Source organism: Scylla paramamosain, chromosome 13 (genome assembly GCF_035594125.1).
Source record: "Scylla paramamosain isolate STU-SP2022 chromosome 13, ASM3559412v1, whole genome shotgun sequence".
Classification (NCBI taxonomy): Eukaryota; Metazoa; Arthropoda; class Malacostraca; order Decapoda; family Portunidae; genus Scylla; species Scylla paramamosain.
The window spans coordinates 8,655,001-8,675,174 of record NC_087163.1 but is presented as its reverse complement, the minus strand read 5'-3'; the positions used below and the strand labels follow the sequence as shown (position 1 = coordinate 8,675,174).

General features: G+C 46.5%; 1 protein-coding gene across 10 annotated transcripts in view; it reads right to left on the bottom strand.

Moving 5' to 3' along the window:
- Nucleotides 1–15,631, bottom strand: part of LOC135106402 (mucin-17-like) — a 122,395-nt gene extending 106,764 nt beyond the window's left edge. For 4 of the 10 annotated variants that reach the window (XR_010271281.1, XM_064015389.1, XM_064015388.1 and 1 more), the window contains exon 1: nt 4,670–15,623. Coding sequence is in view for 9 of the 10 variants with exons in the window: in XM_064015389.1 (XP_063871459.1) it covers nt 4,670–14,156 (9,487 nt within the window). In the remaining variant the exon portion in view is untranslated. Of the gene's footprint in view, nt 1–4,669 lie in introns of all 10 variants that reach the window. The other 6 variants (XM_064015385.1, XM_064015386.1, XM_064015391.1 and 3 more) reach the window with 4 other exon arrangements.
- Nucleotides 15,632–20,174: the final 4,543 nt, after the last annotated feature.

Below are 20,174 nucleotides of genomic sequence, written 5' to 3'. Positions count from 1 at the left end.
TTCTCAGATGTGTGTGAAAATATTTACATGATTTAAGCAGGTGTCCGGTGAGATGAATAACTGAAGTAATGCACGTAGCATTCGCTGATAAACTTCTACATTTACAAAAAAGAAATGTTCCAGTAAGTTATAAATAGACTACATGCAAATAAAAAAAAGATATAGAAAAAAAGAAAACTGAATGAAGAAAGAAGTTAGGGAAAAGAGAAAAAAATGGTTACTAAAATATGAATGATAATATATCTAAAAAAAAAAAAGCCAAAATGCAAAAAAAAGGAAGTTCTCTCAGCGCATGACTAACACATTTTCGCCAGTGACTCACCATTACCTCCACCACAACCAGTACCACCGCCACTATTGCCACCACTACTACAACCCCACCGCCACCACCACTACTACCACCACCCGAGGCATCATTACCGCCCCTGACACCGTTTTAAAAAGCTGAGTTTGGAGATCTTTTATGTAACGGCACTTTTTATTTTCTTTTTGGAGCAGGTGCCGCACGTCATAATGTTATTTAGTCAATTATCTTGCTTTTGTTAGTTTTGTTCGTCACATTTTTTTCCCTGTCATATTATTCTTTGAAGTTTGTTGGTTCACATTTTCTTTTTTTTATGGGGTCTAAAAAGTTGTTCTGGAAATGTGCTCCTCTCGTACTTACATTAAGTAATCCTGTCTTTTTTTCATACGTTCCATTTCTAACTTATAAAAATTAATTACAAGCAGGACGTAAAATGTAATCGTTTATGATACTATGATACGTATACAAATTGCTATTCACGAGGGAAAATTACTTATGTCCTTTTTAAGTTGAAGTAATGCTACCACGTTCTGCTCTTAATTTTCTATGTATTATTATATTTTACATGCACTCACAAAAACATAATACACAAACCATATAAAAACGATATCCACATGAGAACGGTATTTATTCATGTACCCTTTAGTCACTGTCCTTTTTCTCTATATGTTTCAACTTTTACCCGAGTACTCGCAAAAATACCAGACAGACAAGTAATGAATTTCCACAGATAACAAACAATATGGGAAGCACACCACCACAGAAACGCGTGATATTATTCTGTCTTTTGGAACCAGAACTTTTCCTTTAAGGCATAACAGATCAGATCACTCGTTCATCTCACCTGCACCAACCTCCCTCATTGCAACAGGTCACTTCTTGTCAGCTTAGGTCACAATTCTCCTGCATTAATCACATACACAGCCACACGCACACACTAACAACCATAACCACAACAGCCAGCACCGCCACCACGTGAGTGCGTGAGTGAGTGAGAGGACTGGCGTGAACTGAGTGAGGAAGGAAGGAGGGAGCGGTCAGAATCGTAGCCCCACCCCTCCCCGCCCTTCATCCCCCCAACCTACTCTCCCACACCCACTCCCCGAGCCTCCCAACACTAATCCCCTCCCTGACCAACACGGCACCCGCACATACCTGTCTGCTAATTAGTGTGTACTGAAAAATGTCGATACTTTTTTGTTTCTTTTTCAAACTTTTCTTGTATTTGTCCGCTTCTTGCAGTACGTAAGTTACCCTATCATCTCTCTCTCTCTCTCTCTCTCTCTCTCTCTCTCTCTCTCTCTCTCTCTCTCTCTCTCTCTCTCTCTCTCTCTCTCTCTCTCATGCGGGCAATGGAGGGGCAAGAGGCGGCTACTGTGTTTTGTTGCGGGTTCCGGCGCGAATAAGTGGGTCAGGTCACTGTTTTGTTCCGGGGGAAGAGGAGACAAGGTGGGTGGGGGGCAGGTGGGGGAGGGCAAGCGTCAGGTTCATTCCCTCACCCCACCCTCCTCCCCCTCCACTCCGCACCCCCTCCACATTCCAACCCCTCCCTGTTGCTTTAATTCCCAACTGTCCACCTCTATATAACCCTCTACTGCCCAACCTCCATCTACTCCCTGACCTCACCTTCCCTCCCCTTCCTTCCCCAATCTCCCTGCCACGCCTTCCATCACCTCACTCCTACCTCCCCACTTTCTCCCTCCTCCATACAGCCTCCTGTCCTTCCCTTTCCCTCCCTCCCTTATCTCCCTTTCTCTTCCCTCTTCTCCCCTTCCTTTCCTTCTCCATTACCTACCCTCATCCCCCTCTACATTTTCCTGATCCTTCATCTCTCTCTCTCTCTCTCTCTCTCTCTCTCTCTCTCTCTCTCTCTCTCTCTCTCTCTCTCTCTCTCTCTCTCTCTCTCTCTCTCTCTCTCTCTCACTCATGCACCATCACGGAAATACAGCAATGCGACCTAATCTATAATCTATGCATTACATCTCGCGCCGACCATAGCAATCAGTCCCATCAGCATCAGTTATTCACGATGACCCACTTAGCACTCGCGGCAACGTACGGCACACAGGTCACGCCTCAGCCAACCCGCCCGCCGCCTCCGCCGCTCTCAGGTGTACGAGTATATAATTACGATAAGGTGTATGCTCACTTGTGCGTCTATGTAAGAAGCTGTGTGAGTGTGTGAGTGTGTGTGTGCATGTGTGTATGTGTCGTTCTACTGCTTTATCTCAATTGTGTATTAAGGTGAAGAGTTTGGTAGTCAGCGGAACATTTATTTATTTATTTATTTTAGTTGAGTTTAGTTTTATTTTGGGTTGGTTGGGAGGAAAGTGAAGGAGTGAAAGGGTGAAAAAAAGTGTATAACGCAGGATATTTTGCGTTTTTTTATTTTTTATTTTATTTTATTATTTTTTATCTAGGGGAAAGTCTCCAAAGGGGAGAATGTTTGAAAAAAAAATGTCATGGGAGGTTAGGGAAGGGATTTATAACTAGGCTCAGGAAGGAATGTATTGATGGAGGGAAGGGAGGAAAGGGGTTAGGAGAAAGAAAATATCTTATGTTCCATGTTGTTTAAGTAACGATTTTTTTTTTTCTCTCTCTCTCTCTCTCTCTCTCTCTCTCTCTCTCTCTCTCTCTCTCTCTCTCTCTCTCTCTCTCTCTCTCTCTCTCTCTCGCTCTCTAAGATAACCTCCTTTGTTCCGCTATCATCTCTTCATCTAACTCGTATTCTTTATCTATGTCTCGAAGCTGACATACATATTTTCATGATCAGTAGTAGCAGTAGATAGTAGTAGCAGCAGCAGCAGCAGCAGCAGCAGCAGCAGCAGCAGCAGTAGTAGTAGTAGTAGTAGTAGTAGTAGTAGTAGTAGTAGTAGTAGTAGTAGTAGTAGTAAGAGTAGTAGTAGTAGTAGTAGTAGTAGTAGTAGTAGTAGTAGTAGTAGTAGTAGTAGTAGTAGTAGTAGTAGTAGTAGTAGCAGCACATTTGTCACTGTTGTCGATATCATTATCATCGTCATCATCATCATCTCTTCTCTTATTATTTCCATTTTCTTCATTTTCTGTTGTTTCCATTTCCTCCATTCACCGCGTCGCGGCTTCATCTCGGCTCTTTAATTACACGAGTCAGATACCAATAACCGGATATTTGAGTGTCCCGTGGCTATAATTATCTCCGTAAGGTCGAGGCTGATTACGTATTGAAATCTACATCGGTACTGAATGTGACACGAAGCGAACTTGAGGAAAAAAGCTAAAAAATAATTGCAGAGAGAAAGCGAACGCCACATTACTTGTTAATTAGTTATTATTGTTGTCATTATCATTGTTATTTGGAGTATTTTTGTATTGTTCTTTTTTCATCTATTTTGCACACACACACACACACACACACACACACACACACACACACACACACAGAGAGAGAGAGAGAGAGAGAGAGAGAGAGAGAGAGAGAGAGAGAGAGAGAGAGAGAGAGAGAGAGAGAGAGAGAGAGAGAGAGAGAGAGAAAGAGAAAGAGAGAGAGAGAGAGAGAGAGAGAGAGAGAGAGAGAGAGAGAGAGAGAGAGAGAGAGAGAGATACTTATGTCCCTCTTGCTGTAAGTGTCAGATGTGTGAGGGCGGAAGTGCTGTCCAGATAAACCCTCTCCCTAACCCCCCCTATCCCCATCCTTTCACCACCAGCACCACCAGCACCACCACCCCTCCCTCATTCATATTGCTACTGTCATCACCACTACCACCACCACCACCGCATTCACCACCACAACCACAACCACCACCACCTCAAAATGCACAGGAAATGGTTACAACAGAGTTCCTCATTCCACCTCTGCAATCACAGGTAATTAAGCGACACAATACGGACAGGTATGGCGTCACCTTAGAGCCACCTTGCAAACTCCCAACAGAACAATCAAAACAGACAGACATGCATACAGACGCACAGAGAAACAGACAAGCGGGTGAAAAGGAATGAAAAAAGGAGACAAATCAACAGAACGAAACAGGTGAAGGAAGAGATACATAAACAAGCACTAGAACGAACAAATTAACAAACAAGGAAATAATCATATAAACAAAAAGACAGACTAGTATTAATTCAACAAACAAAGAAAAATAATTTATACTTACAGCCTCCGCCCCAAAATTAGTCATACAGAATTACAAACAACACAAACAGTAAGTAATAATTCAAACCCGCCACTGAGTTAATCAAGTAGACAAGCGAGAATGTAACTGGCGGTGACGAGCTTGAAGTGACGTTGTTTCCAAGCGTCACACACGTACTGGAGGGGCGGGGGTGTTACGGACGGAAGATGAGGTGTTGAAGAGGGAATGCGGAGGGGAAGAGGCGAAGGACACTCACCATTTTCCTCCTCCTCCTCCTTTTCCTCTTTCTCTCCCTCCTTTAGGCCGGTCACTGCTGTCTTGCTGTCGTCTACGAATTCTTTTTGTTTTCTGCTTCTTTTATCTCTCGACTTTTCTCTCTTACTTTTTTCCTTGGACGTTTTTGGGCCGGTCTCACGTGAGAGAGGAGAAAGTGGCGGGCTTGCAGCGTTACTGGGGCTCAAAGGTCCGTCCTTTTCATTCCTTTTCACTTTAGGCCTTACGGAGTGTCGTTCTGGATCCTCTTTCACAGCAGTAGACTCAGATGGCGTGTGTGGCAGGCGGGGCGGGCGGTCAGTGGGTGGTGTTGGACTTTCGCTTCTCATTTGAGCGGAAATTCGGATGCGTGATTCTGGTGACGTGGACTGAGAGGGTGCCATCACTGAGACTTTGACCAGGATTTCATATGACTTTTCTGTCTCTTCACCACCGAGTGCCTCCCCGATGGCCTGGGTTATTCGGGAGACGCGATGACCTGAGGGCGACGATGACCTTGACCTGACCCTGCACACTGCAAGGATGTTCTTCAAATCATCCTCGTCATCGTCACAGCTCAGTCTCCTCCTCTTTGTGGACGGCAATGTGGTTTCGTCGTGGCGGCAATGTCGTTTTCCCATGTCAGGAGGAGAATGAGAATGTCTTGTCTGCTTTTCCTCGTCTCGTGGGCTCTGGCTCGGATCCAGAACCACCTCCAGTTCGTGTCCCCAAGTGACAAACTCGACCGTCTGGCCAGCGCCTTCTCTATGATAGAGACATTCCGGGGTCACGAAACTAAACTCTCCAAACGCTGGCTTCTTCTTCTCCTGTCGAGGGGAGTAAGGAGGGCTTTCACTTGGCGGGGTGAAATATTCCTCTTCTGTTTCTTCGGATGACTGAGATATTGCTCTTTTCCTTCCTTCATCGTCCTCCTCCTTCTCCTCTTCCTCTTCTTTTTCCTTCTTCTCTTTCCTTTTCTCGTCTTTTTCTGCGGCTGTCGCTGCTTCCTCCAACGGTATGTTCATTACTTTGACTGTCGTGGACTTGGGGAAGGAGTCTGCTGAGGGTCCGCCCTGTTGCATTATTAGAGGGACACCAGGTGGTACGTGCGTCGCCTCGGATGGCTGAGGTGGAGAAGATTCTTTTAAGGTCGTGGAGGACGTTGCTAGCCATGGAAAAGGTTTTGTTTGAGTTGTAATGCAAGCTGCTTGTGTTGGAAGGGGTTCTTTTGAGATTGTATGCGTTGTTGCTTGTGGTGGAGGCTTTGTTTGAGTTGTGTTGGGTTTTGTCAGTGGGAGAGGAGGTTTTGTTTGTGTTGTATTGGGTGTTACTTGTTGTTGAGGCTTCGTTTCGGTTGTGTTGGCTTTTGTTTGTGCGAGAGGGTGTTTTGTTTGTGTTGTGTTGGGTTTTGTTTGTGGAAGAGGGGGTTTTGTTTGTGTTGTGTAAGGTGTAGCTTGTTGTAGAGGTTTTGTCTGAATTATGTTGGGTTTTGTTTGTGGGAGAGTTGGTTTTGTTTGGGTTGTGTTGGGTTTTGTTTGTGGAAGAGGAGGTTTTGTTTGTGTTGTGTAAGGTGTAACTTGTGATGGTGGTTTTGTTTGGGTCGTGTTGGGTTTCACTTGTGATTGAGGAGGTTTGGTTTGGGTCACGTTAGGTTTTGCTTGTGGGACAGAAGGTTTTATTTGGGTTGTCTTCGGTGTTACTTGCATTGGAGGAGTTGTGCTGGGTGTTGCTTGTAATGGGGAAGTTACTTTCCCGGTCGTATGAGATGTTGCTTGTAATGCAAAAGGTTCTTCAGGTGTCGTGTGGGATGTTGCTTGTGATGGAGAAGATTCCTTTGAGGTTGTGTGAGGTGTTCCTTGTAATGAAGAAGGTTCTTTTGGGATCATTGGGGACGTTGTTTCAGGAGAGGGAGAGATGATGTCACCTAAAGTTAAGGGGTCTTCCACCATCTGTGCTTCCGTAGAAGCAGTATCTTGCAGGCATTTGGGTGGGCTATACACCAACGTTTCTTTCACCTGTGCGACAGAATCGTTTGAAGGCGAAGAATCTGATAAGGAATCTTCCTGAGTGGTTTCCAAAATTTTAGCTTGTGTGGAAGCACTGTGATGTAATACTGATGAAACCTGCTCTGCTTTTGATTCAGAGGAAATATTTTCTGTTGCAGGGGAAGCATCTTGCTCTATTAGTGATGGAACCTTTTCTGGTGCAGAAAAAATTTCTTGCTCCTCCTCAGACACGTAGGAAAACTCTGTTTCTGGTGCAAAGGAAATTGTAATCTCTGGAATAGCAGGGTTTTTTTCAGGTAGGAAGGAAACTTTCTCCTCTGGTGAAGAGGAAATCGATTCCTCTCTCGAAAAAGAAGTATGTTCTCGTAAAGAGGAAGCTACTACCTTCTCAGGCATGGAGGAATCCGCCTCTTCAGGCAGGTTACCATTATTCTTCCCAGACACAGAGGTAGTAACCTGGGTCAATGAAGGAGCTGTCTTCTCGGGCACAGAGGCAATCTCCTTCTCAGGCAAAGAGGCAACTTCCTTCTCGGGCACAGAGGCAACCGTCTTGTCAGGCACAGAGGTAACCATCTTCTCAGGCACAGAGGCAACCTCCTTCTCAGGCAAAGAGGCAACTTCCTTCTCGGGTACAGAGGAAACCTCCTTCTCAGGCACAGAGGAAACCTCCTCAGGCACAGAGGCAACCTTCTTCTCAGGCACAGAGGTAACCGTCTTCTCAGGCACAGAGGCAACTTCCTTCTCGGGCACAGAGGCAACCGTCTTCTCAGGCACAGAGGCAACCGTCTTCTCGAGCACAGAGGCAACCGTCTTCTCGAGCACAGAGGCAACCGTCTTCTCGGGCACAGAGGCAACCTTCTTCTCAGGCAGAGAGGTAACCGTCTTCTCAGGCACAGAGGCAACTTCCTTCTCGGGCACAGAGGCAACCGTCTTCTCAGGCACAGAGGCAACTTCCTTCTCGGGCACAGAGGCAACCTTCTTCTCAGGCACAGAGGTAACCTTCTTCTCAGGCACAGAGGCAACCTTCTTCTCAGGCAGAGAGACAACCTCCTTCTCAGGCACAGAGGCAACCTTCTTCTCAGGCAGAGAGGCAACCGTCTTCTCAGGCAGAGAGGCAACCGTTTTCTCAGGCACAGAGGCAACCGTCTTCTCGGGCACAGAGGCAACCGTCTTCTCGGGCACAGAGGCAACCGTCTTCTCGGGCACAGAGGCAACCGTCTTCTCGGGCACAGAGGCAACCGTCTTCTCGGGCACAGAGACAACCTTCTTCTCAGGAACAGAGGCAACCTTCTTCTCAGGCAGAGAGGCAACCGTCTTCTCGGGTACAGAGGCAACCGTCTTCTCGGGCACAGAGGCAACCGTCTTCTCAGGCACAGAGACAACCTTCTTCTCAGGAACAGAGGCAACCTTCTTCTCAGGCAGAGAGGCAACTTCCTTCTCGGGCACAGAGGCAACCGTCTCTTCAGGCACAGAGGCAACCGTCTCTTTAGGCACAGAGGTAACCGTCTCTTCAGGCACAGAGGCAACCGTCTCTTCAGGCACAGAGGCAACCGTCTCTTCAGGCACAGAGGTAACCGTCTTTTCAGACACAGAGGCAACCGTCTCTTCAGGCACAGAGGTAACCGTCTCTTCAGGCACAGAGGCAACCGTCTCTTCAGGCACAGATACAACCATCTCTTCAGGAGCAGATGCAACCATCTTTTCGGACACAGAGGCAACCGTCTCTTCAGGCACAGAGGCAACCGTCTTCTCAGACACAGATGCAACCATCTTTTCAGACACAGAGGCAACCGTCTCTTCAGGCAGAGAGGCGGCCGTCTTCTCAGGCACAAAGGCAACCGTCTTCTCAGGTACAGATGCAACAGTCTCTTCAGGCGTAGAGGCAACCGTCTTTTCAGGCACAGAGGCAACTGTGTCTTCAGGCACAGAGAAAACCGTGTATTCAGGCACAGAGGAAACCGTCTCTTCAGGCAGGGAGGCAACTACCTCTTCTGATGAGGATGAATCCATACTTTCAAGCATGGAAGATGTCGGCTGTTCTGGTGGAAAAGAAGTTTCTTCTGCTATAAGTGGAGCCTCCTGTTCTTCGTCTGATGTGAGCTGATTTTCCGGTGCAAATGAAATCTGAATTTCTGGTATTAGAGAAACTTGTGGTTCTGATACGGATGGAACATCCTCTTCGGATGCTGATGACGATTCCTCATCCTGTGAAGATGATGACGAAACCTCTCCCTCATCCTCTGATAAAGAATGCTCCTCCTCAGACGAAGAAGAGTCTCCTGACGATGAAGTTGTCTCCTCTTCAGAAGGCAAAAATTGTTCATGGAGTCTGGCATATGACAAATGCAGATCTTGAGCTGGTTCTTCCGCAATCTCTTCCATTCCTGATGGAAGCCGTGCACGAGAATTTTCAAATACTTGTGCTAAATAAGCATCGGGCACTTGTTGAGCAAGAACACTTGAGGATAGAATGCCTGGGCTTGAAGTAAGGAGAATATCGCTGTTCGGAAGTTCTGGAAGCTGTGTTAAAGGCATTTTTGGTGGTTGTGTTGTAGGGGAGTCATTGCCGTAGTTAGGAGCAGCTTGCATTTGCTGCAGTGGAAACTGGGACGTTGACATCGATAAGCTTGCTGTATTCGAATCTTCTGCTGTAGATGTTTCAAGGGGTATTACTGGAGAAGCAGCAGGTATTTGAACTGGGAAAGATTCATGTGACACTGGAGACTCATTATTGATACATGATGAGGCCAATCCTGACATCTGCTTTTGAGGGAATTGTGCATCTGACTTCGAGAATCGAGGGGATGGCAGTGGCTGTTGAGAGAGGGAAGACTGTCGTGGAGGAGGGGGTGGAGGCCGTCGTGGTGGAGGTGGGGGCACTTCTGGAATTTCAATTCTTTCTAGATCTTCGATCAGATTTGATGGAGAGATTTCTGCCATGCACGGTAGAGCTCCATGAATAGGTGAGAGAGGGAGAGGCTTTTCCATCTTTGCTGAAGAGGCGTCAAGATTCGCACCCCTAGCTGAAGATTCTGAAGCTTCAGATGACATGGAAAGATTATCTGGTGTTTCTGTGCTCTCCAGCAGCTTTTGCACAAGATCAAAACCACCACTATGGTAAACATCAGGGGAAGTAGATGGAGTAGCCTCTCGCATCCCTGGTGGTGAGTGCTGGAAACAGCATATTGAAAGAGCTTCTGAGGGCTGTGGGGTGTGGGGTACATCTGGCATTTGAGGTGGTGGTTGACGAGGAGGTGGGGGAGGTACTTCAGGAATCTCCATCCCTTCCAGCTCCTTCAGCCGTTGCAAGGAAGTCACTTGAGGAAGGGTCATTGGGAGAGCATTGGGGGGTACCTCGGGACTCTTCTGGTCGGGTGGCAGAGTATCGCAACTTTTCGAGGACTGTGGCTGTGCTGTCTCTGTTGTCTGTCCTGGAGGGGACTGAGAGCCGGGGCTTTCATTGACGTTTAACTTTTGTGGCTGCATAGTTTCTAAAATTTTATCAGAAGACATTTCCTGCATCTGTATTGGAAGCGTTTCCATAACACCTGAAGTAGCTGGAGGAGGCTGGCGCGGGGGTGGAGGCGGTACTTCAGGAATCTCTATCTCCTCTAGTTTCCTCAGCAGGTCTGGTGATAAGGCCTCAGCTTCTTCCTCTTGCAACGCTCTAGAGGTGTGAGAGGGGTACTTATCAGCTGGTGTTGCTTTTAACTCTGTTGGAGAATCATCTTCAAGAATGCTTGAAGATCCACAGAGTTGTGGTGGAGAAGTTTGTGACGTAATGAGTGGTGGAGGTTGTATTGGGGGTGGTGGAGGTACTTCAGGGATCTCTATCTTCTTCAGTTTCTCAAAGATCTTTTCAGGAGTCTCGGCAGAGCCTTGCAGGAGTGCGCTGGTGCTGTGTGCTTCAGAGTCGTGTGATGATTCATCACTTGAATCTTTTAGAGGCTGTGAAGAGTTTTCATTTGCTGGCAAAGAACATATCTCTGAAACAGGGAGGGAGGCTTCTGCATTTTCTTGATCAGTAATTTCGGCTGTTGACAATACCCTGCTCTTTGTCGGAGGGGGAGGTGGTGGAGGATGGCGGGGTGGTGGGGGGGGCACGCCTGGTATCTCCATCTTCTCCAAATCAAATAGCATCTGCGCCAGAGGCATTGAAACTGGTTGTGCTGAAGCATCTTCGTCTTTCTGAGCTGAGGGAACCTCTGCAGATGGGGATGGTAAAGTTTGGGAGACTACAGTTGGAGGAGGACGTCTAGGGGGCGGTGGAGGTATCTCTGGAATGTCTGTTTTTTCCAAATTAGGTAAAATAACACTTGGTGACTCACTGAGAATTGGCGAGGGAGTCTCCAGGGATTCCATCATAAGTGAGTCTGAATCTACTGATGGATTAGATCCCTGTTTCTGAGGTGTAAATGCAACACTTGAGGAGTCCGGCTCATTCACTACTGCTGGTGGTGGCGACAAAGAGTCTTCAGTAGTTACAAAGTGCTCCAGAGAAGATGGCATAGACTCTTCTGAAGCGTGATTCCTGGAGGGGGTCAATTTAGAGCCTTCAGTTGAAGCCTCATTCTGAGCTTCTGTCAAATTAGAGTCAGAAACTGGCCCACTTGTGCTTTCTAGACTAACTGAGGGCGATGCAATCGAGAGGATCTGAGGGAATTCTTTTACGGGCTCCTCAGATGTGTTCGGGAGGCATACTATATGTTGTGTTTGAGTGACCTCGGGAGACGCCGAGACAGAGGCCTCGATTTCTAAGTTGGATGTTGGTGATTCAGGCTTCAGTAACGCCTTGTCTTTTGGAGGCGGTGGAGGAACTTGTGGAATAGGTATCATCTCCAGCTCTTCATACACAGCAGAGACCCGCTTAAGTCCCTCTAGAGTTGGATCATCTGTGCTCGGTCTCTCTCTCAGCTGTACTGCGTCCTCTGTTGCTGCGGACTCCGACTCTAAGGAAGTCAAGGATGAATTCAGTGACCTTGGGGGCGTCTCAGGATGTGGAGAGGATGACCCAGTGTATGAAAGTGATCTTGTATGACATGGTGACCGCTCTTCTGTAGATGAATCTATATTGAAAGAAGGCAACCCCAAATTCGGTGTGAGAGAGGCTGGTCTGGAAGGTGGTAGTGGCGGCTTCTGAGTGGGCCGTTTCCTACTCCATGATTTTCCTCGACGCTTTGTTTTCTGTGTTGACTCCATACCAGGATCTTCACCAGCCGCTGGGGGCGTGGTGGTGTTCGAGGCTGCAATGTGGGACTGCTCTTCTGACTGAGGAATGATTTTGGACTCACTCTGGCCTACAAGATTAGGTGGAAGGTCAGATAACACTTCTTGGTTGTCCACTTCTGTTGGTGCCTCTTGCTTGAATTCATATAAAGGTTCAGGTTTCCTTTCTTTAGTGATGTGCTCGAGTGTTGTTTGTAATTCGTGTTGTTTTACGTTTTCAAGTGTTAAGTTAGCTGTTTCTTCAACTTGTTGCTCTTTCTCGGTGTCACTTTTAAGGATATCCAGTTCTGAGGTTTTGTCACTTCCTTCCCCAGACGACTCAGACTTTGCTGAAGATTTAGACTCGGCCTCCTTCTCCAGGTAAAACAAGACAGGATTGTCAAGGTTGGTCTCCAGATAAGGCTTCACTACTGTCTCCACACCCAAGGAACTCTTATGCTTCTTCTTCTTCTTCTTCACTCCAGAAGCTTTCATCTTCACTTCTGGTATCTCAAGAGACACGCTGTCCTTTTTTACTGCAGGAGCTTTTGCTTCTCCATCTGATACTTCAGTAGACATTCGCTCATTTTTCACTTCAGAAGCTTTCATATCTCGTTCTAGTACTTCAGGAGACTCTCCCTCCTTTTTTGCTTCAGAAGTTTGTACCTCTCCTTCTGGTACTTCAGGAAACGTTCCCTCCTGTTTGATTTCAGAAGTTTGCTTCTCTTTTTCTGGTACTTCAGGAGACGCTCTTCCTTCCCCCTTCACTTCAGAAGTTTGCATCTCTCTTTCCGGTACTTCAGGAGACGTTCGCTCCTTTTTCACTTTAACAGCTTTCATTTCTCCTTCTGACGCATCAGGAGATGTTTGTTCCATTTCAATTCCAGAAGCTTTCATCTCTCCTGATATTTCAGAGGACTCTTGCTCCTCTGGCTTTTCTATCGCCAAATCACTACCAGTCTCTGTCACTGTCAAGTGTGTGAATTCTGTTGCTTCACCGATGCCCGGGGAGTCATTGGTGCTCCTGTTATTAACTTCATCAGCGAAATCTTCTTCATTCCATTCATCGGAGAGGTTGTCTTCGGAGGAGGAAATGCCCATTTCCTCCACCATGTTGTGATACGAGCTGCGAGACCTGCGGCCATTATTTGCGTCCGTGTCATCTGGTTCCTCCGGCGATAAGAAGTCTGCAACAAGTCTGTTTGCTTCTCCTTGTGTTGATTGTCTCCTTGTTGTGTTTTCTAAAGCTGCGTCTTCTCTGTTTGGCTCATTTATGATTGTATTTTGGTTAATTACTTCATATTTGGCGCTGTCCATCCTGATCGGTTGGTCAGTAACACTGTCTTGTTTCCGTAGCTCATGTACGACTCTGGGTCCTCTAATTGGTTCATTCATGACTCTGCCCTCCATAAGTGAATCATCTGTCGCTGAGTCTTCTTCAGCTGGTTCTACAGGAAGTGGTTGCTCTGTAGTTTGTGTCTCCGCGTATGAATCGTCTCCATCTCCTTCCTCTGCGTCAGGTTCCGTTCTTACCACCTCGCCTGGCACTTGGTTCGTTATAGAAGGGAGGTTTAATGTGTTGTCGTCTTTACTCGCTCCTTCTACAATCTCGTTGTCTTTATGTGTTTCCGCTGTCGTTCTCCCCACAGCAGTTTGGTGTGTCACAGGTCTTAACTCTCTAAGGCGTGGAGACTCTGGGGAGGAGCCGCTGTAACTGCTGTGGCTGCTGTTGTTACCATGGGATCGTCTTTGTTGTTTGGAAGGAGAGCGTTGGTGTGTGACGACCTGCTCGGTGTACTGGCGGTGGAAGACAACTTGACTGGTGTTGGAAGTGACATCGACAGCGATCATCCCTGCTTCAGCCCTCCTTCTCACGCTCTCAAATACATCCCTTTGCTGCCACGACTCCGCGGCATCCTGCACCACCTCGCCTGCGGAGCTCTCACTGTTAGATATAAGGTCACGCAGCGCCCTTGCCTCATTCTGCATCATGTGGATCTCGTTTTGCAGCTGTTCCAGAGTCACCGGTGTGGCCTCCTTCGCCGCGCCAGCTCCTGTGTCTGGTCTGACCTCGAGCACGGTGATCTGTGCTTCATCTTCGTTGTCAGTGCTAGAGGATCCTTCAGAAATTTCTACCCTTGTTGGTTCAATCGCTGTCTCGACCTCAAGGATAAAGTCAAGTTCCTCCTCTGGTTCTTCGATTTCGAAGTCTATGGGGACTCGCACCCTGGAGGCCGAGTGAGTGGGAAGGAAGCTGGTCTCCCGCCACTGCAGTGCCATTGCGCTTAGTTATGCCTGTCTTCACTCTTTTCACGCATGCCACTTTCCCATCCTGTCACCATACACACGCACAACTACCTGTTGGGTTTTTTTCACTGACACATGATGCGAATCGTATCTGGAGCAAATTTCCATGAATTTTGCCTTTTTCCAGATATATCGTAAACTGCACTTTTATGCCACTTTCTCTGTCAATTTATTACTTTCATATAGTATTTTTCAATAGTAACTCACAGCAATACCCAGCAACACCACACACAGTCACACACCTGACCGGCGCCCGCCACTCGCCCTTCCTTTCACTCGCAATTGAAACGGTGAACTTTTCCTAGAGCTTCACCTGTCATTGCTTTTGTATTTTGCACTCAGACACACGATTCACGTCTTCCTGTTTCTCACGATTTCTTAACACTCGACCGTGAGCACCCAGGTCGTCTCTCTCAGTGAAGAATCACGACACACATATATTCACGACCAGCGGCAGGAGCAGCAGGACGCCCCGCCGGCCGCCGCCTTAACAGTGGTGGCGACTCGTTTGTTGCATAAAACTGAGGGAAGCGTTGCCCTACTGATCTTTACACCACTGCTTGAGTTGTCCGGCGGCCGATCCAGCGGCCGACGTTCTCCGAGGACCCGCACTTTCTCCTCTGCCCTGTACACGAGCCTGCCTCTCGCAATACTCAAATGCCAACACGCAGTCCTCATACAGCAGTCGCTCTGCCAGCCGAAGGGGAAAAAGGTCAAATATAGAACTGGTTCTAGTTCACCAAGGACAAGATTGCAGCATTGGCATGTCCGTGACGGAAAACCGGGCACTCTGGTAAGGGAAGGTCCAAACCTCAGAATCTTTGCTACACTTTTCACTGCACTCACTCCTAGCAACAACCTTGGACGTGAATATTCTAATTCAATTTCCAGTTATTTTGAATGTCTGTGTCGGCCAGTATTTGCACGAGTCACAATCATTAACTTACTGAAATAAAGAAATTCACACTTGTCTCTCATTCTACACTCTGATAATCTTTAGCGTTGTTTTTTTTAAGCTTTTGTTTAATACTATCATGCTCTCAATCACGAGAGATGTCACACGCTCACTCGGCAGCACAACCAGTACATCCAGCTCTGACAGGAACACTTCTGGACACTAGCGCGCCGTCGTAGCCAACCTGGGAGGATATGTGTGTTAAGCATGACCAGGAAGGCGTATGTTTGCCGATTACTATGGAGGCTCACGTCACCCTGGCCCGCCTGGCATGACAAGGGCTTATCTACCCGGTGTTCGATTCCTTTTCTCCAGACTTGTTGCGACTCCCTCTGCCCGCCATCGAGGTCAGGGGGAGGCGGGAGGAAGAGAAAGGAGTATCTGGTGGTGGTGGTGGTGGTGGTGGTGATGCTGAGTGAGTGCGGCCATAAAGGTACTGGTGTTTTAATAGTGGTAGTGATGGTGGTGGTGGCAGTGAAGGTGGTGGGGAGGAAATTTCTCAGTAAGTATTGTAGGATGTGATCGAGTGTTGTTTTATCTTATCGTCTATTGTGTTATCATTCAAATTCCTAACTGATAAGAAGTACCACCATCACCTTCAGTATCATGGTTATCGCTACAAACCACCACCACTATCACCACTACTACGACTATTACCACCACAACCATCACTACTATTGCTGCCATCACCCCCATCACCTCCACAATCATCTCCATTTACCCGTCATCACTACCACTATCACTATCATCACCATTACCATCACTACTACTACCACTATCACCATAACCCTCCCCACCGCCACTACCACCATTACTATCACCACCACCGCCACCACTACCACCCTGCTACCACTGCATAATATTAACACCAATATGTCCACCAGAACGATATAGTATTCAAATCACCCCCGCTACACACACACACACACACACACACACACACACACACACACACACACACACACCACCACCACCACCACCACCACCACCAGTACCACTACCACCATCGCTACCACTACCACCACACCATAAAATTAATATCTTCACTTATACGACTAAGCTAAACAATATTAAAATCCTCACTTCTGATAAGCCACACATCGACCTTAACTTTACGAAGACAAATATTTTTTATTTTTTTATTTTACAACACAGCGTTGCGTAAGTGTGTGTGTGTGTGTGCAGCATTCGTAGCAGTCAAGAAGTCGCTGATCCAAGGGAAAACAATCAGCATTATCGAGTCAGCTGTGCTCGTGGTGGCCGGGAGCTCCGCAGAAAACGTACCAAGTTTAGAAAGTAAGAAAATGCTGCGATGTTGTGGGAGACTAAAATAGATTGACTGGAGGGCAAACTCGCTGCAACGAGATAGAGTTAGCGTGCTTCTCATGGTTAATAGTATCGAACATTAACTTTGGATTTCTTATTTCATTATACAATTTATTTTTCGTATTTAAGCTGCTTCTTTCCACTCAAATGTGTTGGGTAAAGAGCCCTTAAATTAAGCATCTTTCCGCTTTCTTTTCATAACCACAGTACTATTTTACCACTTCCTGCATTGTCCTCGTGCCCTCCGCTGTGCTCTTTAGTCTTTCACATTTCCCTCTCATTCATTTGTCCCACTGTCGTACCTTTCTTGCCTCTCTCCCCTCCACACTTCTTTTCATTCCTCTCAACTCCTCCCTCTGCCTCACCCACAAGGTTTCCTCTTTACTCTCCCCCCACCCTTTCCTGTTCTCTCACCCTCACGTTCCTTCCCCTCCACATCCTCCTCCCTTATCCAGCATTCAGGAGAGACGGCCTCGTGTGTGCTAGACTCAACGCGAGAATTTAGCGGCGGGCGAGGCGCGGACGGCCGTGTGACTTGGGAGTATTGTGGTTGCGGTGACTCAAGGAGAATACCAATGGCAGGATAAGTTCACCTTTGCCATTAGTAGTATACATGCTGCCCTGTTCATGCCTGGCTTACGCAACACAGGGAGTGGTGGTGGTGGTGGTGGTGGTGGTGACGTTACGGTGTTAGAACTTGCTTTTTTTCCCTCTCTCACACTCTCACACTTTTTTTTTCTTTTTTTACAGTTAAGTGAGTGATTCGCTGCTGTTGTGGTATGCAAGAGAGAGAGAGAGAGAGAGAGAGAGAGAGAGAGAGAGAGAGAGAGAGAGAGAGAGAGAGAGAAAGAGAAAGAGAGAGACCAGGGCAGGGATTCATAAAAATACATATCACATAGATCTTACTACCCATACTTGGCTGTCTGGCCTCATATCTATGAGAGAGAGAGAGAGAGAGAGAGAGAGAGAGAGAGAGAGAGAGAGAGAGAGAGAGAGAGAGAGAGAGAGAGAGAGAGAGAGAGAGAGAGAGAATAACTTGACAGACAGAAACAAAGACAGTAACAGGCAGAGACAAGAAGACGTCTGGAGATCGTCATTTTGTCAATATTAGATGAAGAACGGGAAGCGGCACTCCTTCACATACTTCCTCCCTCTCTCCCTCCCTCCCTCCTTCATTCCTTCAACCGTGACTCACTACCTAGCGGGAACCCTCATCGTGGTGAAGGACATAAAATCATAACTCCAGACACTCAGAAAAACAAAGAAGAAAGAAGAAAACCATAATAGCCTTGTGTACACAGAGTTTTCGCATCTTGCTCTCTTGGTTCTGGGGAAATTGACAGTCACGATTTGTTTTGACGAGTGACTTGAAGGAGAAATTCATACGAGCATAATCTTAACTGTGTCTTAGGATAGAATACGTGTCTTACGAAAACTCTTGTGCATGTTTGAGTGGAATGCTGAGTTGATACGTGGAATTAAGCGCTTTAAGGGGTAAAATCTTTCGCGAAATTGTGCAAGATATTTTTTTCCTGTATTTTTGTTTCCAGGAAAATATTATTCAGTGGTGGAATTGAGGATTAGACAGGGCTTATTTGCACATGTCATTACTCGGGTTGGCGTCCTGTTTAGGTTTTTTTTTTTTCTTTTATTTAGCTTACGTGAGTGTGGGAGTGTTGGAGGGCACCGAGTCTTGCGTTTATCTTAATGTATTTTTAAGTCTTCCTCTCTCCCGCTGTTCGTACTTCCACCTCCGCATGATCATCCACTTCTTGTAACTTGTCTTCCGTTATCGTCACCTAACTCCACCCCGCCCTTTAGTCTCCACCCACACCTCCAACTTTTCATCCATTTGTATCTTATTATGTAGTCTTTTCAATTTTCTGACCATCCACGCCGTTGTTGCCATCACCATTCATCATAACTACCTTCACCATCCACTCCATTCATCACAACCACCCTCACCATCCACACCACGCATCATAACCACCATCACTATCCACACAACTCATCACAACCACCCTCACCGTCCACACCACTCATCACAACCACCCTCACCATTCACACTTATTCCCGTCAAAACGTATCCCTTCATTGTTCCTCTTCACTTATAACTAACTTGAATTTTCTTTTACTCACGTGTAGCGCTTCAGTCTCAGGTTTTATTACAGTATTCATCTTCTTAACCCCTGCAGGAGGTACAAGGGTTGACGGGGCTATGAGTGTGAATGATGTGTGTATGATGTGTGGTTGCTTTGTCTGGGCCGCCCCGTGTGGGACTGCCGGCCTGGTATATAGACAGACAGAGAGACACCATGTACTCTATATACTGTTACTCATGGTAATGTATAGACCAATAAACATGAGCATTCCAATTAATTACCTTTTCACTGTCACCACATTTCCACCTTACCCTCGACCACCACCATCACCACCACTACTACCACTATTGTTATCATCACCACCACTACTACCACACCTCACTCAAAACGTCTATCACCAACACCTTTTTACCCTTCCACTTCTCACCTTTCGTCACCTAGCGACCCATCTTCACCCCCCTAAAACCTTCCTCTACCTCTCTATCTACCGTCCTCCCTTCCCCCTTCAGCTTCCCTGTCTCCCTCCCCGGTGCCAAGGGATAATTTTAGGGCCTCCCTGAAGTGTTGTGTTAGCGCAGGGATCATGACGTCACTGGCAGCACCTAAATATTTACTCGCTTCTCTTTTTAATTTCTCTTTTACGTTCGCAATTTTCTTCCTTATCGCTGACTGAATGATCTTTTCTTCTCTTCTTCTGCTTTTACTTAATTTTGTAGTTGGCGTGTTGTAGCGAAATTAAATAGTTCATTGTAAGGATCTAGACATTTGTTGCTGTTCGAAAGCCTCTGTAATTCCTTGTAAATCTCTCTCTCTCTCTCTCTCTCTCTCTCTCTCTCTCTCTCTCTCTCTCTCTCTCTCTCTCTCTCTCTCTCTCCTCAACAACATCCTGCTGTCGACCGAACAAATAAGAGATATAAAGATAACAGTAGACTATAAATGAAGAAGGTTTACCAAAGAAAATGCTTAATGACAGTATATAAAAGGAAATGTAAGAATACACCAGATTGAACTTGTAAAGAAAGAAATAATGTCACTTGCAATTTATTTATTTTTTTGTCTGGGAGGGAAGGAATGTTTTCGAAAAATTGTACTGCGGGTTGGCACGGCTTTCTCTTCCTCCCTTTGTTTTATTTTTCATCTATTTTTGTTGCTATATATCTATTTCACTGTTGATGTTGATGTTGTTGTTGTTGTTGTTGTTGTTGTTGTTGTTGTTGTTGTTGTTGTTTCTTAGCAAGGAAAACATCCTTCCTGTGAGTTGATAAAGCACACACACACACACACACACACACACACACACACACACGGAAAGAGAGAGAGAGAGAGAGAGAGAGAGAGAGAGAGAGATGAGAGAGAAGAGAGAGAGAGAGAGAGAGAGAGAGAGAGAGAGAGAGAGAGAGAGAGAGCAACAAGAAAAAAAAATAATATAACTGTGAAGAGGGGACTAAGAAATTTAAACAGAAAGGACAAGGAGATGGAAGAAGAAGAGGAGGAGGGAGGTTTAAAGTTCCCAGGAATTCAACACCGTTCCCTCTCCTCCCTTTCTCCTTCTCCCCCCCCTTCCTTCGCTCTCCTTCTCTTTCCCCCTCTCACTCTTCTATTCACCCT